Genomic DNA, 17,564 nt, shown 5'->3' with positions numbered 1-17,564 from the left:
CCACATACATATTCTTTACTAAAATGAATAAGCAGGTTGTTTTTAACATATATTTATCAATGAAGCTGTGCTGGTGAGGGATTCTCCACAAGTAAAATGTGCATTAAAATAAAAACACAGGCAACAATCTGAGGCAATGTCAAACTATCTTTGGTCATTAATGCTTTCTTTTCCTTCACAGCAGATGGAGAATCGATATTTATTTATTCATTCAAAAATTCTGTCATCTTTGAATTTAATCAGTTGGTATAGCAGAAGTTTCACATCTAGTTAAAATATTCTGATCAATGCCCGCTTTCATTTCTCTCCATTTGCCATTCTTCATCTCTGCCACTTCATGCTACAGCTTCAAAAAGTCCCCAAACTCCCATTCATCCTTTAAACATTGGACATACCATTGTCCATTGCCATTAACTTACAGATAATATAGCTTTAATAAATATGAACTATTTTGGCTATTTTCAGTGCTCTGTTCAATAAAGTGGACATAAACTCACTTCACTAACTAACAGCTAAGTGAATTAAGAGCTGGTTCCTACAAACATGATGCAGCATGAGGCTTCAATCCACTGACGATGAAATGTTTGATGTTAGTGATGATGTTGAAGCTGCACAGGCAAACTGATGCCTCTACTCATTGCTACTACAATGACCTGCAACACACTCACTCTAGAGCGCTAAATCCTTATTTCTAAAGTCTGAGCACAGCTTTTAATATCAGTTCCAACTACTATGAAGGTCTGTTGTTACATAAGGTTGATTTTATTATTGTTGGCAGATACTTTAAAGCATGTTGTGGACAAGTTGGCATGGAATTATTGCATGTGTGTGCTGAAACAAAGAGGCAGTGATGTGTTCATCAGAGGTACTTTTATTGGTAAGATCCATCAAGAACTATCCATCCTCCTGACACTGTGTGATGATGAAGATGATGATGATGATGATGGTGGTGATGATATGTGTGTGTAAGTGTACATGTGTGCATACATATCTGTATAGATCCTTTGCGTGTCTGTGTTGTATTGTTTGTTCTTTGTTAGTGTTCAGGGCTGAGTGGCGGACGGATGTCCAGCGTTCTTGACGAGCTGTCCTCTCCTACCACCTCCAGGCGCAGACTGGGCGAGCTCCGCTCCTCCTGGCCCTCTGTTTGGACAGACAGACGCAGGGTGCAGCCTTTCGGCAGCAGCTCCTGCTCATACGCTGCAGCTAACTGGTTGACGACCCGCCGCTCGACCTGAGGGATGAATGACGATGTTATAAGTAAGACGGAGTTTGGCTTTGTAAGTGTTAAAGAAAATTGCATTGAAACTTCTGTGACATTGTTTGCTGTAGCGTTCCTATTTTGCATTCTGAATCACTTGTTCCTTGTGCTAATTCCTATTTTAGCTGTAAATAAATTGCTTTATGCTGCTGTCCTTGAGTCATGCTGCTGCCTAGAGCAAGATATGGACTGATGCTGATCATTGTTCTCACCTGCTCACTGCTCACTGCTTTGTAAGTGTTAAAGAAAATTGCATTGAAACTTCTGTGACATTGTTTGCTGTAGCGTTCCTATTTTGCATTCTGAATCACTTGTTCCTTGTGCTAATTCCTATTTTAGCTGTAAATAAATTGCTCTTTATGCCTGCTGTCCTTGAGTCATGCTGCCTGGCCCCTAGAGCAAGATATGGACTGATGCTGATCATTGTTCTCACCCTCATGTTCAGATAACAAATCAATTTTCAGCGTATTATCTGAACCCCTTATTTAGAAATTATTCTTCTTTATTAATTAAACCATTTTAAATGTCTTTATTAACATTTTCAGAGCTGACTGGCCTGTTTCAAACCTGTGTGAAGTTGCTTTGTCAAATATGAGACAAGATAAAAATAGTAGATGAAACTACAAGAACACGAAAAGCAGTTATAGTAAGTATTTTTTCAGGCTTTGAGAACAGGTAATTGAATTTAAGTTCTTTTCAGACTATTCAGACACCCTGGTGTGGCAGTCTGTGTACCTCGTGTTTGATGGAGCGCGCGCCATAATGCATGTTATACCCGCCTGCCAACAGGTCCAGCACGGGACGATCCCACTGAAGAGTGATGTCATGGCGCTGCTTCGCCTAATGAAGAAAAAAAAGAGAAAGAAAGAAGAGGAGAAAAAAGGGTGTGAGGGTGAGACCATCAGATGACAAGAGTATCATAAACAGTCAAATCAGAAAGAGAGGATAGTGGCAGAGACAGAGAGAGGAGTAATGAGATGGAGAGAAAGAGACAAATGCAGCAGCTGAGAGGAGATACTGTCAAGCAACATGTCTGCCAGCGCTAATCAACAGGCCCTTAATGCATTTTAATCAAACACCAGTCAATAATAGTGATCAGAGCTGCTCATTTAGCTGCTGATGTTACCGCTCCATTCAATAAATAAGATGCCATGTTTTACTCCAGAGATATAAACACTAATATTACAACATTAGAAATACTGTTGTTAGGCAATAATGAGTGCACTAAACATTTAATTTATTTCATATAAGTGAGAACAAATGGCTCCAGAGGATTCTGTAATAGTAAGGTTTCTGCTGTTAGAATTGCTGCCACATACAGACAGAGACAAGTTATTACAAGACATGCACACTCAAAAAAAATTAAAGAACACACACATATACAGCAACATTCAAAAGACAGACAAATGGACTCAGTGAGAGTCATGAGTCAGGTCCCTATCAGTCGCCTGCAGGGCCTGTGTTTGCTGTCAGGACACCAGCTGTAATATTAATAATTAAATATTGATGAAGGCTCCACATGTTAAACACTGTAATCACATTATAGTGAGTAGCAGTGGCACATAATATTGATCTGCGTGTGTTCTTGCACAGCTCAGCGGCTGCTGAACAGAGAGGGTGTGTCCCACTGGAGGACACCCACCTTATAAATGTTGGGTGCTGAGAAGACGGGTCTTTCCCTTCTCTCAAATATACACACAGGCTTAGCTGAACGCTCCTCCACTTGTGTGAGCCTTTGTTAGCTATTGTCAGTCTCTACAGTCAGAGGGTATAAAACAGTGATGTGGATCTGTGCGTAAAGCAGGGTCAGTGGCTTGTTTCATTATAAACTGGTACAAAGAGTTAAAGAGATTTTGTAAACTCCCATCACACACTTAAGCACATAAGTTAACAATAAGTGTGTTAATATCAGCTATAATCCACGTCATAAACAGTTCAGATAGCAGGATTTTTAGAGCTGTGTGGCATTTCTTGCCTCACACAGTCAACAAAAAACAGAATTTATTTCTTACTTTTCTCAGAATAGGTCTGATAAAAAATATACAGTGCATCATGTTGTGATGTGATTTGCAGTGTTACATACCTTCTTAGCCCAGAAGCTGAGCTCTTTGCTGACCAACTGTAGCAGCTCTGAGTGACAGAACGGCAGGAAGTATACAATTTCATTGATCCGGCCGAGAAACTCGTCCCTCCGGAAATGAGCCTGGGCAGGAACCAAACAATTAACAATGACAGTCACAGGCCTCATAGTTAAACAAAAATAAAACAAAGTTAAACAGTTAAACAAAACATGTGTCTGTAATTACATCAAAACAACATGGGTTTATTTGTGTGTATGTAACGGTTTTACCTTCAGGATTGGTCTAATCACAGATTCTTTAAACTGTCGAGAGATTTTGATGTCATCACTTTTCTGTACATCCTCTGAGGAAAAAGCATAATATCAACATTAATTTCACCTCTGATTTTATTCACCTGACATTTGCTTCTTGACAGTGTAACTCTGAATCACTAGAGTTTGTGTGGATGTGTTTGCAATTGCTAATATGATGATCTGACAGAGAAAAGTATTTAGACATACATTACATCTGACCCATTTTAAACTACAGCAACAGATGAAAATGAAAAGCAGTGCGTCAAAGTGGGTTTTAATGGGTTCCCAATGAGAGAGCTAGTAAAATTAATTTTGTCGCAGCTGTAGATGATGATCTATGTAGCAAATGCAAGTCAGTGTGATGTCTCAAAAGAGCAAAGACAGTAAGGTTTTACATCTGTGTGTGTGTGTTTGCATTTTTAACTGTATGTGTGTGTGTTTCTCTCACCGAGGTTGTCGGCCAGCTTTCTGCGGCTGACCTCCTCAGCTTCCTGGCGGAGCTGCAGTGCATGCTGGGCAATATCGTCACTTGCAACATTAGACGTCATGATGAAGATGGCATCTTTGCATTCGATGGTCTTGCCCTTACCGTCTGTGAGACGACCCTGAGAGAAGAGCAGGAATGATAGGGATCAGTTCATTAGATCATCAAACACAAGCACAGGATGAATGGATCACAGGTAATAATATCTGTATCTGTCACCTCATCGAAGAGCTGCAGCATGATAGTGAGGACATCAGGATGGGCCTTGTCTACTTCATCAAACAGGACAACTGCGTTGGGACACGCCCTCAACAGCTTGGTCAGCTGACCTCCTTCCTCATGTCCCACATATCCCGGTGGAGAGCCGATGAACTTCGCCACCTGAGGGAGGAAGAGAGGGAGGGAGCACAATGGGTCAAAATAACGTAAGTTTAAATTAAAACAAAGTTCATTCATACAGGAACACACCTATAATGTTTTCTGTTGCTGCAAACTATGCAGAAATCTGCTAAAAGTAAACACTGCATAAGAATCCAGAGGTGAAATGGATCAGATGTGGTTCTTGAATGTCATAACATAATGTAACTCTGATTGAATGTATTCATCACCGAAGCTTCACAAAATAGGGCAAAAACAACATTAATTTTGTTTTATGCAGCCATTATGAGTACATAAACAGAATGAATCCAATGCGTCATAGCCATGAATCTGCAGCAGAGTGATGCAGCTGTAACAGATCTGCTCTCATCTGAAATGAAGGAACCTCTGTTGTCAGTCAGGCCCTAGGAACAATCAAACACTTGGGCTGTGTAATGACCTGACACACTGATGAATCTGTAACAGCTAAAAAGTATCTCACCTCGTGCTTTTCCTGGAACTCAGACATGTCCATACGGATGAAACCCTGCAATCACACAACAGATTAACCCTCCCGTCACAGTACTATATGTACTGTATCACTGTGTGTTTTTCTGTCGCACTCGGCTGAATGCACTGTTACCATGGAAACCGACACAAATTGAATTCTCTGTCATTTCTCCAAGACAGGAAGGGCCACTAAATTAAATGTCTTATATGTGTTTTATATCTATGAGAGGACCTGTTTCCCACCTATTGATAAAACACCTGTGAATGTGTGTGTTTGTGTGTGTGTGTGTGTGTGTGTGTGTAAGATGCTACATCACATACCTTTTTAATGTCCTTGTGCATGTAGCGGGCCACCTGTTTGGCCAACTCTGTCTTTCCTGTGACACCGGCCATCGAACCAGACAGACAAAATAGAGACATGATTTAATTATTCAGTATCCAACTGGAACAACCCCTGCTCCCATTTAATTATTTTCTTTTTCATATTTAAAAAAAAAAAAAACAATCCCTGCCTTTTTGGAGTACATCAGTATGCAGAGATTTCAGAAAGTCTTACTCATTTCAGACAGAAAGACGATCTCTCTCTTTCTCTAAGTGCTGGCCTAAATCCCAGTGCCTCCTCCTGCAAAGCTTTCAATCATCTCCAGCTCTCCAGAAGCATACATTATGTTTGTCGGTAAAATATTCTGCATATAAATGCTCATATATGATATTGATGCCCCGTGTTTGGTATGCATATGGGTATGATGATTGTGTGTGTGTGTGTGTGTGTGTGTGTGTGTGTGTCTGTGCTTGTGTCTTGTTGCTGTGTTTAATATTGATGTCTCATGGCCACTGTTTGTCGCTGAAGGCAACAGAGAATATGAACACCATCTCTCCTCCATCTATCTCTCTGGCCTGTCATTTCACCATCTCCCTCTTTTTTAACCATCTATCTGGCCCATAATATCCCTCTGTCTCCTCACTGCCTGCACTCAACACATTTTTTGCTGCTGCTTTTTTGTAAACTACAGATGTCCCAGTCAAGCTGTGCCCTTTAATACTGAATATCTACTGATAAAGTAGATTAAAAATATATCCTGTATCACAGCTTTCCCCACACTGGTTTCTTATGTTTAGCACAGCGTTCTACAGTCTTTTTAATATCATGTGTCAGTGTGGATCTGTTGTACCAGCTGTTGTTCTGTTAGTGATGGGAGTAAACAGTGCTCAATTTGTTGCCATCAACAATCAATTTGGAAATGAATGGGACTTTATAAAGCCAATACTAATCAATTAAAATGCCTTAAGTGACCCTGATATTCACCTTCCAGATCATACATACATACATCCTGGTTCTTATGTAGAAACATATTTTTTGTTTGACTTGACTTGATATTAGACCACTGTGAAGATATTATCATTGTTATGTAATACATGAAGATATCAACATTAGTACCAGTTCTGCTTTATTACTAATCACAACCACCAGCCTGATTCCACGTCAAGAATCATTTCCCACATCTCAGATTTGGGTTTGGAGTTGCTCTGGTAAATCCGTTTTCCCAGTTGGAGATTGATTGATTGATAAACTTTATTGTCCCCTAAAGGAAACTGATTGGGCTGATTGAGCGTTTGTGGGCAGGACTGAATTTGATGAAACTGCCAAGCTGTACCACAATATGACAATTTGTGATATCCAAAACATTTACAGTAACTGTTTATGATAACTGTGAATGATATGTTAAACTTCATGAAACCATCAAATAAATACAAATTAACACAATAAAATATGCAATAGCGCAAAAATAAAACCCTAACAAATTTGGCCTGATGGTAGTACTAGAGGGAAAAGTCATTAGTCATCTTCTGGACACCATGAATGTACAAAATGTCATGACAATTCATCCTATGGCTGCAGAGACATCTATAGTGCTCCAGAAACATGAACATCATCTACTGAGTACTATGCAGAGTTTCTCAAATTTGTGTTTACATTCACATTGTGACACATGCTTTTGTAGCCTTGTGTATTCTCTTCATTTAACCTAATTTGTTGGCAGGAGGAGAATACAGTTCACTCCATATGCATTTGGTGTACTTCAGAAACCTGACTTATCCAAGTGTTGCGTTTACTTTGGCAGCTATTTTTAGGAAAGTGAAGAGGGTTTTTTATTTACATCACTCCATGAGATCAAAACAGAGGAAGCATTGGGATGAGAGAGTGATTTACCGATTCCTGACGAACCGAGGAAGAGGAATACTAGAGGATGCTCTTCGTCATACCAACCATTCTCCTTCCTCCTGATGGCTAAAGACAGGGAGAGAGGGAAAGAAAAGAAAGCCAGGCTTTTATTTCATGTCATTTGCATTTGTTGACTTTGCTTTTGCACTAAGTGATCTAAGTTTCACCCAACTGAACCAAGTTGACCCGAGGGCAGCGGGTATCCCAGAAACTGTGATAAAGGAGAGAGGGAGCAGGGATGAGAAAAGGGTCAGAGACATTTGGTGGAAAAAAAGGAGAAAGAAGAGAGAAAACAGAGCCAGAGAGCGAGATGAGAGACCTCCAGAAAGCTAGCCACGATGCCTCTCCTCCCCCCTCCCTCAGTCAGTGGGGCCATTAGCCAGCAGTAATTGTGTTAGCCTCCCTGGCGCGGCCATGGCAAAATCAGTTTAGCATGGATCGCAGCCTCACACACACACACAGACACACACGCTTGCTTAAAGAGGAGTGCCTACCCAACCCTGCCATCACCCCAGCAACCACACTCCCACACATACACAAAGACAAGATGATGAGGTGGATCGGAGGGGAGTAAAGAGTGTATTTGGCCGTGGTTTCGGCCACTCGACGAAGAAGCAGACACCAGCATAAACTCATCCAAATCTGAACCTGTTGAGAGGCCCAGGGCCAAAACCAGAGACATAGATGCACAGAGTTTTGCCAAGAGGATCAAAGCAAGTCAGTGGTACAGTGAGCTCAGTGGTCAGCACTGCTGCCTTGAATCTATTGGCTGCCTTGAACTTTTCTGTGTGGCATCTGTCTGTCCGTCCTTTGATTTTCTTGACAACAGCTCATCTCTCTTACTGAGGACCCAAGGAAGAACAGTGTCATCTGTTACATTTTTTTTTGGATGAGTGGTTCTCGAGAAACATTAAACTACATGTTAGGGCTGTCTGTCAGGGCTGGGGCGACTCATTGACGTAACTGATGTAATCACTGTTGTCATAAACAGTGCATTGTAAAGATGGCTGCACCAACCCAAAGCATGGATTCCCCAGAAAACAAGCTGCAGCAAAAAGAATATCTCTTAGACCACTTCTGGTGACAGCAAAGCATGGACCACTTGTGCACATGTGATCCTAGAGCCTGGGCGTAGACACATCTTGAAAACTGGAAGATGGTGTCCATTAATGTCAAAGACACTTTCTCACCAAGCACATTAGGGAATAAAGAAGAAAGGGATCTTGAGCTAAACAATGTTAGCAGAACATGAGTTTTAATGGTGATGACAAGGTTTGGAGCAATATAAACTGTACTGACAGAGCACCTCACAACATTATTCAACAAAATGATGCGGTCTCTAAATCCATCAAACCACCCCTCATTTTCACTACAGGCAATTGCAAGCACAGTCCAATGATTAGAAAGGTTTTAGTTACAACAGTTACAATTTAGTTTTTTATTACAATTATCAGTGTTGGCCATGTTAATACTGTCACCTCAGGTCAAGTTTTCTTTGTCTGACAGAGCCACAAAACAGCAACCTGGCCCTCCTCTCTAACACACTAGGTCTGTCTTTGACTTCTACTTGACAACTTAAATCTGAATTGTAAACTTAAGCAACTACAACACAGGTGCTTCTAGATCTGTTTGAATCTGGCAAGTGAGAACACAACTTTGACCCACAATTTGGCAAAATTTGTCCATCTCTTGATAAGTTTTCATAAACCTGCTATGTATTCTTTCCAACCTGTTCTTGCTATTACACACCTTCCTAAAAGTTCATAGAGGTCCACTCATAAACATCTAACAGCTAGCAACTCAGTTTGAAATAACAAGCTTAAACAATGCATCTAAGGTGTCAGAAATTTATATTAATTTCTGTTTGTCAGACAGTAGCTATGTGTCCTGTCAAGGCATTGTCTTCCTGCTCACTCACAGCAGCTAAGATGGGGCTAAAACACAAACCGACGGACATGAGATCTGAGTGTTAAACTAGCTACTAATAGCTGATAAACGTGAGGAGCAGAAGCCTGGCAGAAGGAGGGGAAGAGAGGCAGAATGAGGGAGGTGGAGAGATGGAGAGACGGCACAGCAGAGAGGGAGGAACAAAGATAAAGAGAGGAAAGAGGAGCAAGGATGTAGAAGGAGATAAAGAGGGGAAAGAGAGAGGAGTGATGGAGATAAGGAGGCAGAGATCGAGGCAGAGAAACAAACGAGTGTGTCAGAGATGGCCACAGAGATGAATAGTGACAAGAGGGGCTCCAAAGCTCTGTCTGCTTTATCAATGGCTGTGTGAATGACAGCGTAACCTTCTGTGTGTTTTAGCTGATTGAGACCGACTTTGACAGAAGGGCACATTGACATTTCTCAGAGGACCCTGACAACAACAAGGAAAGGAAGGAGACACAAAACAAATGAAAGCTTGCTCGCTCTATCTCTCACACATGCATGCACACACACACTAACGCTGAAACACACACACTCAGAGCAGTGTGCATTGGGCAGGTCTGGTTGGCTCTAACATGATTATAGAGGGATGATTCTCTTCAATAACTCTTAGCCCTGAGAGCTAAACCTGGATCAATCTAACCTCCTTCCTGTGCGTGTGTGTAGCCAGTGTATTTGTACTTTGTGTGCATCTTGCAGCAGGCCAGCTGTTCATTATGATGAGTTCAGGTGGAAACATGGGCCATGACAACACACAAAATGTAAATATAATAAACATCAAACTTTTTATTTTTCTAATTTCTTTTCTCAAACTCTAGTCTGCAGGATTTTAGTGCAACAATCAGTTCATCCATCTGCCAATTGTTTCTTGCGCTGACATACTGCAATACATACAGAGTTAATGAGTCTAAAGGCAGACAGATACTGAAAATAACAAATATTTTCCTGCTTCTCTAATGTGAGGGTTTGCCTTTTTCTGTCATTTATATCATTGTAAACGGAACATTTTGGGTTTCAGACCACTGGTCACACAAAACAAACAATTTACAGATGTAGCCTTAGACGCTGGGAAATTATAATCTCCATTTTTAGAGATTTTTTAATGCTAATTTTCCTTTTTTTTCCTTTATTATGCACAGGAAGAGAGAAGAGGTGAAGAGGCTGGCTGGAATCAAACCAGGAACATCTCTATCTTATGGTACGTGTCTTTACCATTCAACTACCAGGACTCCCCTTATATAGACATTTACAGCCAAAGTGATTAATAACAAAAACAACTTACACATTAATCAATAATGAAAATAATCTTTAGTTGCAGGCGTCTAGAGTACACCTTTCTATCATATTAAGAGCTCACATTACAGATGTAGAGTAAAAATATGTTATTACATATAGCTTGTCATTGGTCTGATCCTATGGAGCACTCCTTTTCTCTCTTATCTCTACATCCCTTTCTCATTTGCTGTCTCCTTATCTAGAGTATATCCCTTCCTGTCTTTCCTGGTCCATCTCCTCATCTCTACATCTCTGCCTCCTCTCTACCCAACTGCCCGAAAAGACTGACAAAATTGTGCAAGACATGAGTATAACTGTACCGTACACACTGTGTGCTTCTGGATCCTCTGCCTGTTGGCCTCTTTTAGGCATCCCACATGCTTTCTCCCTCCCTCTCACTCTGTGTGTATGTGTGTGTGATATATTCACTGTAATACTTCTCAGGGATCAATAAGCTGTTCCTTTATCACTGTGGCGATGTCTTCTATGGCTTTCAGGACAATTTGCCATGATAACAACAATCATTCATCACCCTGCCAAAGACTACAAGTCCCATGATTCTCTCTTCCTCCTTGGACTCCACTTCATCCCCTCCATACTGTAACTACTGCTCGAGAACACATCATAGTCTTTTAGTTTACAGATAACTCTGTAGTTTTTATGTATAGATTTGTAGTTCTGTGTAGTTTTTTGATGAGGCATTTGAAAATCAAAGTTGTTCTCCTGTTGGCTATTAACTCTGCAGTATTTGCTCTCACGAACACATTACAGATTATAATATCTGCGTCTAGCTTTGGGAGTGAGTTGATTATTTTCACAAATCTAAACAGAAAATGTCCAAGATCATAAAAATAACGCACAGCCTCTTTCTTCACTGCTGAAACCCTTTCTGAACACACACACACTTTCACTCTCTCATCTGCGGATCAATACATGGCCTCCATGGATGCCTGGTGTAATATCAGCTCTTTACTGTCTGCTGTTTTATTGTGCTCTAACTCATCCTCCCTCCTCTTCTCATGCATTACTTCTGCTCTCTTTGTCTTTCTGTCAATGCTCCGAGCTTTCTGGTTCTCAGCTACTTCTCTGCTATCTTCTCTCATCTGCGTTTCTTTTTCAGCCCCCCCCCCCCCCCAACTTCTCATCTTTTCTTGTCTCCATCCCTTTGCCTTCCTGCTGTCCATCCCTGACTATGGAGAGGATGTAATGACGCCGAGGAATGAAGATGGAAAGATTCAGGAGGTGTGTGAAGGCCACAAAGTGTGAGTAGGAAAGGACAGAAGGGTGAAGGAGAAAGAGTGGGTGTGATGGAGATTGGGGGGGTAAAGAGATAGAGATGGAAGGAGAAACAGAGGAGAGAAAAGGGAGAAGAGGCAGAGGGGGGGGGAAGAAAGAGGGAGGGGAGGAGAGCGTGTGTGTGTGTGTGTGTGTGTGGGGGGGGTCTGTAGTATGTCTCCTCTCTCTGTAATCGTGTTAACTGGCGGCTCCAAGCCTGGCCTCTTCAGCTGTCACACACAAACACACACACATATGCACACAGCACCTGTGTATGCCTGACAGACAGCTCATTCATCACAATTAACCAATTACAGCCTCCGCCGGTCTGTCTGAACCCGCCTACTGCTGGAGGGAAGGGAGGAGAGCTGAGGAGAGGAGAGGAAGAGGAGGGCAGTGCAAAACAGAAACATGCTGAAAAAAGAGAGGGGGATGAAAAGAAAGGGAAAGAGAAGCAGTCTGGTAACATAGAAGAGGAGGACAGGGCTTTATTTTCTATGTGGTGTATGGTTGTTGTGGTCATGTGTGTGTATCTGCGTTTTTTGTGTGTGTATGTGTATGTGTTTGTGTGTGCGTGTGTGTGTTTACCTGAGGCCACCGTATTGATGGCCCCCTCCTGTCCAATGATGTGCTCCTTCAGCCTCCTCTCCAGGGGGAACCTCCTCCTCTCCTCCGCCTCCCGCCGAGCCTGCGCCTCCTGGAACTGGAAAGGGGTTAAAATGAGACAGTCAATGAATCAAGAGCAGGAGGGAGACATTTTAGGGGCTGTTTAGGGATTAAAACGGGCAATGTATGAAACCAACCAACATGGAGAACATTAAAGAGTCTGCAGGTGTGTCTCTACTTATTCCTTCATCTCTTTATCACCTTTTCTTCTTTACCATACGTTCTAACTCATCCCCACAGTGGGGAATTGAAGCAGAGAGAAATGTTGTGGCAAAACATGCACTCCCTGTTTTCCCCTGTTAATGTTTTATTTGTGAAGTTTTTTCCACACAAAGACCCTGTAGGTAAGGGGTGTGTGCATGTTGTACAGACTGTAAAGCCCTTTAAGACACATTTGTAATTTGAGGGTTTAGAAATAACATTTAGTCAAATCTTTATCCCTGCAGGATTTGCTGTTATTGCTAAATGGCATCAGGAAAAGTGACTGTATTCAGACAGATGTACAGGAGAATATATCATGAGAATTAATTGAATGTCATCAACAAAACATAGCTATTTAATATAGTTAGAAGTGTTTACGGTGTGCAGAGTCAGAGTTTTATTACTTGGCGTCATTGTTAAATGATGAAAATCAAAAATGACATTATTTTTAAACAATGATTTTGTAATATTAGGTATCATATTTTATAAACTAACTAAAACTGAACTGAAATTTAAAACACATATCTTTCTTTCTTTACTACTCCCTTCACTCCATACCAGTTTTGAGATTTCTTTCCATTTCCCTGCAGCTATCTGCTTCCTGTCCTCCTCCTCTTTTACACATTCTACCTCTCTGCCTTTGCCTTCCTGTCTGACACCCATCTCCTCTCTTCTACTGATTTAATCACCTCTCTTCTCCTCCTTTCTTTGCCCCATGTATCCCCCCCCCAGTTTCTCTCGCTCTTTCTCACTTGCAGCCGCCCCATGACTCATTCATCCTCTCCTCTTTGTCTCCTCAGACTCCAGGTTTTCACCCTGCAGTGGAGGCAGCCTGGTTTATTCTCTCTCTCCATCTTGCTTAGCTCCGGCCTGCTGTCAAGCTGGTAGATAACTACAGGTAACTCAAGTTTTATGTAAGAAAACAGCAGACCCCACTTCTACTACTACTAAAACCCATGAAATCTTAGGGACCCCTCTCACCTAAACTTGCCTAATTTCAATACTTTTTTATATCAGAACCATCCAGGAAAGTATTAGACAAAAAGAAACAATTCCTGTTACACCTCAGAGACTGTATTTTCAAAGCTTTTTTAAAATTATGTTCATGCCCTTAAATGTGCAAAAAAGCTGAATTAAGTCTTCAAAGTAGGATTTGTGCATTTCAAAGAGGACTTTCATCTGTTCAACCTGATACCTATTTTAAAGGTTGGCAATGGCAAATGCAAAACACAAACACCTCAATATCAATAATGTGACATTATTTGGTCCTTTCAAATGATGTTTACACTCAATAAAACAGTAATGTCAGAGATTACAGCTGCCTAAGAAAGGCATCGGACTGAAACCTCCATGAATTTCACTTCAGTGTTGTCCTGTTTATTATTTTTTAAGTGTCTGTTTTGGAGATTTATCACTTGCCTTTACGTAGTGGCACCAAGTCCAAAGATGTATAATATGAGTGAGGAACTTTCAAATGAAAAGAATCTTTAAGAGCAGAGAAAAATAACATTTCAGCTAGTGTCATATCATATGTATTCTATATTACACTGATCTGTAACCAAGCCTTGTTCTTCAGCAGGTTTTTAACCCCAGTTAACCTCTGCCAGCTTTCACATCCGTAATACTCAATAGCACCTGTCAGTCACCAGACCTCCTGACGAGTGTGTGTCTGTGAGCACGAGGGCGAATGAATGACACAGATGTCTGCTGAGTGAATGGTGCTGAGTCATTTAGACCAGGCCACAGGAAACAACTACAGTATCAACACATTTGTATGCATAGAAACTAATGTTGTTTTAATTGCTGGGACAATCCGCACAGCTTTGTGTAGAGGCAAAACGAAGTTAGTGTCTGTGTGAATGAGATGAGTGTGGCGTACCTTGCCCTCCCACTCCTGCAGTACTCCGCTCACTTCTCCCTCCTTAGCATAGGCCCGTGCTGTGTGTCCCAAACCATTGGTCTGCAGGGGGTTGGCACCTGTATGCAAGTAAACACAAACAAATACAGATTAACAAAAATAAATACAAATCTAATCATTAGCAGTATGAATAAAATGGCTGACAATAATAACAGAAGTCAACATTTGTTTTTGTTTCATTTTTGTTTTGAGAATTGCACGACCATGCACAAACCGCCTCAGCAGGAGGGTCAGAGCATCGATCAAGCCAGCGAGGTTAGGGGTGAGAGGTCACATGGGTTCAGGGGTCACTGAGGCTAACTGCAGTGAAGCAGGAGTGCCACGCAGTGACTCTGTAGGGGGTTTCATATCTGCAACGCGTGCCAATAACACACACTCTGACCCCCACACCCGCACACCAACACCCTGGACTGTTATACAATCTATACCCATTGCAGGTTGTTGCAGGTTGGGGGTCGATGAGGCACAAAAGCACACACACTTGCACGCAGCAGGGTCAAATGGAGGAAAAAATTTTGTTAAACAGACTATCTTTAAGGGGTCGGGGTGTAAATGTGGGAGACATAATGTCACAGCACGGGTGAAGTGTGCCAGGGCTGGACGGCAGTGGGCTTGTCAGTGAGGATGGTTAGCAGTGCCTTCTGCCCTGACCTGTTCCACCACTCTTAACCCAGAGTCACTGACACATGAACAAGTGTCTCCACATGAACAAGTGAATGTTTCCATAACATCATCAGCAACATCCGAGGCAAAATGGAATAAATAATGGAAAGAGAACAAAAGTTTTTTTTTTAAAGTCACATTCAATGAACAAATGTGATTTTTAACAATTGTAAACATGAAGGACAAATCCATGACACTGTTTCCTGTAAAAAATAAAAGCCCTTTACTATTAAACTGCTGACACCAATGTGTTTTACCTTAAAATCTTTGTCAGTGTCAAAATTGGTACTGAATGCTCAATCAGATTTGTACCCTACTTAGTATCTGATCAGACACTCACTGATATTAAATATACTAAATAACAATACCTGTACAATACCTAATACCTATACTCAGGTATCTGATGTACAGGAAACAGACACACAGCTTTATATTCTGGATTCATGGTGGTTAGTTACTGTTTCAGTATGCTCAACACCTCTGTCATACATGGATTTCTCTGGATTTACTCAGACCTTATGAGCAGCACCGGAAGGGATTTTGTGACGAGTCACTGTGCAACAAATCTGTGGTGATCTGGTCCGAGGCCTTAATTCAATTTAAGACACTAGTGTCGCTCATGAGAGGAAATGTAGGAAAAACAGTGCAAACTTATGGGAGTGACATGAAATGTGTCACTTTAATGGTTAGTCGACAGGGAAATCCACTGAAATAAGTTATAAGAAGATTATTATAATAAATCACTGGCAAACTGTAAATGGCAACACGATCATCTAAGTCTATCAAACATTTATTACAGACAGATAGTTTTACCAAATTTGAAAAAGGTGCATTCAAGTATATTAGGAACATCTATGCTATGTGTACAGATGTTGGACTGTGGATTAAGAGCCATAAAACCCATCTGAAGTTTTTCTGAGTAAGCTACACTCAGAAAAAACTATGTATTCAATACAGGTGCCAGTTGATTCTTTTGCTCAGTGCAGCGGCCACAGAGACTAATAATCACTGTGGTGATTATCGATAAACCCCTAAATTTAGTGACCTACTCACAGAGCTATCGATCCTGACAACAATACAACATTGACCCCCCTACGCTCCCCCAGCCCACCAAAAACATGAGGAAGGAAAGCAATAAAGTATCTACACACACACACACACACACACACACACACACACACACACACACACACACACACACACCCTGGACATAATAAATAGCATCATTTAGGGCTTTAATATCAGGCCAACCCTCTGGGCCATAGCACTTTATAACAGGATCAACACTAAGGAGACTCACACAGACAGACAGACAGACAGACACAGACACAGAGAGACACACACACACACATGCGCACACACTCGCATATACAGGATCCTTTCATTAGGAGTGCTTTAGTTATGCCTATTAGGAGTCCCCTCCTCTTTCCTATTTCCTCCTCCCTCTCTTTCACTGCAGCTGGTGGGAGAGAGACCCTGCTGGTCTTTGTGTGTGTGTGTGTGTGTCCTTGTATCTGTATTGTGTGCATCTGTGAGCATGTGTGTCTCCACTAGGCCTCCTACCACCTACAGAGCTGACCATTACTGAGCGCCCCTGGCCACGGGGCCCTGATGTGGAGCTTGGGGAGAAGCTAGAGAGCCTCCGCAGGTAGGGCGAGGGACTGAGGTGGCGAGGAGAGGCCTGAGGGTGGGCCTGGAGACTGTGATGGATGGAGATGTGAGTCGAGGGCCGGCTAAGGCCAAAAGAGCAAACCCACGGCTAGTGGAGTAACACGGACGCACGCAAACACAGGGGAAATAACAAGGTATAGGATACCCGCACATCCATGCAGAAACACACGCAATGTGCACAAACATGACGCACACACTCCAAAATCCACATATATGTCCTGGAGCTGTGGCGGTTTATAAGATTTTTGGTGATGATGTAAAAAAAGATGGAAGAGGAGATGGATTACAGAGAAAGACAGTCCAAATGACACAAGCTTTGTGTAATCAACAAACAGACTTTAAAAACGTGTATAAAAATCTTTAATTATGCGCACATTCACACAGAATCACACACACACACAAACAGCAATGTGTTTGTGATTGAGAGTGTGTGATGTCATGATTGTTATTGGCCGTGATGGCGGCGCCAACCCAGCAACGGCCCCAGTCGGGGCGAGCAACAACCGACCCCATCTTTAATCTGATTGCCTTAAAACAAATGTCTTTGCTTTGTGAAATTTCTTACCTTTTTAATTCAAAAATGCGTCTGCAGAACATTTGATCGAGTTAGACGAGGTGATTTGTTTAAGCGTACAGAGTGCTTACAGGCGCAGGGGGTGAGACGGGAGAGATGGGCAGACACGGCTTTGGATGCACCATCCATCATAAACATAAACAAGACATTAATACCAGCTCGTGTGCGTCTGAGTGTGTGTG

The 17,564-nt window shown here is 41.8% G+C and overlaps 1 protein-coding gene across 2 annotated transcripts in view; it reads right to left on the bottom strand.

The window, feature by feature from the left end:
- Positions 1-851: 851 nt before the first annotated feature.
- Positions 852-17,564, bottom strand: part of clpb (caseinolytic mitochondrial matrix peptidase chaperone subunit B) — a 29,564-nt gene continuing 12,851 nt past the window's right edge. The window contains exons 6-16 of one of the 2 annotated variants that reach the window (XM_018681566.2): positions 14,436-14,533; positions 12,278-12,392; positions 7,199-7,276; positions 5,308-5,363; positions 4,979-5,023; positions 4,339-4,500; positions 4,084-4,240; positions 3,612-3,685; positions 3,345-3,464; positions 1,997-2,101; positions 852-1,234 (exon numbers count right to left, since the gene is read on the bottom strand). In XM_018681566.2, coding sequence (XP_018537082.1) covers positions 1,037-1,234; positions 1,997-2,101; positions 3,345-3,464; positions 3,612-3,685; positions 4,084-4,240; positions 4,339-4,500; positions 4,979-5,023; positions 5,308-5,363; positions 7,199-7,276; positions 12,278-12,392; positions 14,436-14,533 — 1,208 coding nt within the window. In that variant the 3' untranslated portion in view covers positions 852-1,036. The remainder of the gene's footprint in view (positions 1,235-1,996; positions 2,102-3,344; positions 3,465-3,611; positions 3,686-4,083; positions 4,241-4,338; positions 4,501-4,978; positions 5,024-5,307; positions 5,364-7,198; positions 7,277-12,277; positions 12,393-14,435; positions 14,534-17,564) is intronic. The other variant, XM_051065431.1, reaches the window with a different exon arrangement.

The sequence above is a fragment of the Lates calcarifer genome, linkage group LG21, assembly GCF_001640805.2.
Source record: "Lates calcarifer isolate ASB-BC8 linkage group LG21, TLL_Latcal_v3, whole genome shotgun sequence".
Lineage (NCBI taxonomy): Eukaryota > Metazoa > Chordata > Actinopteri > Centropomidae > Lates > Lates calcarifer.
The sequence above is the reverse complement of the archived record's forward strand: the minus strand, read 5'-3'. Positions and strand labels throughout refer to the sequence as shown.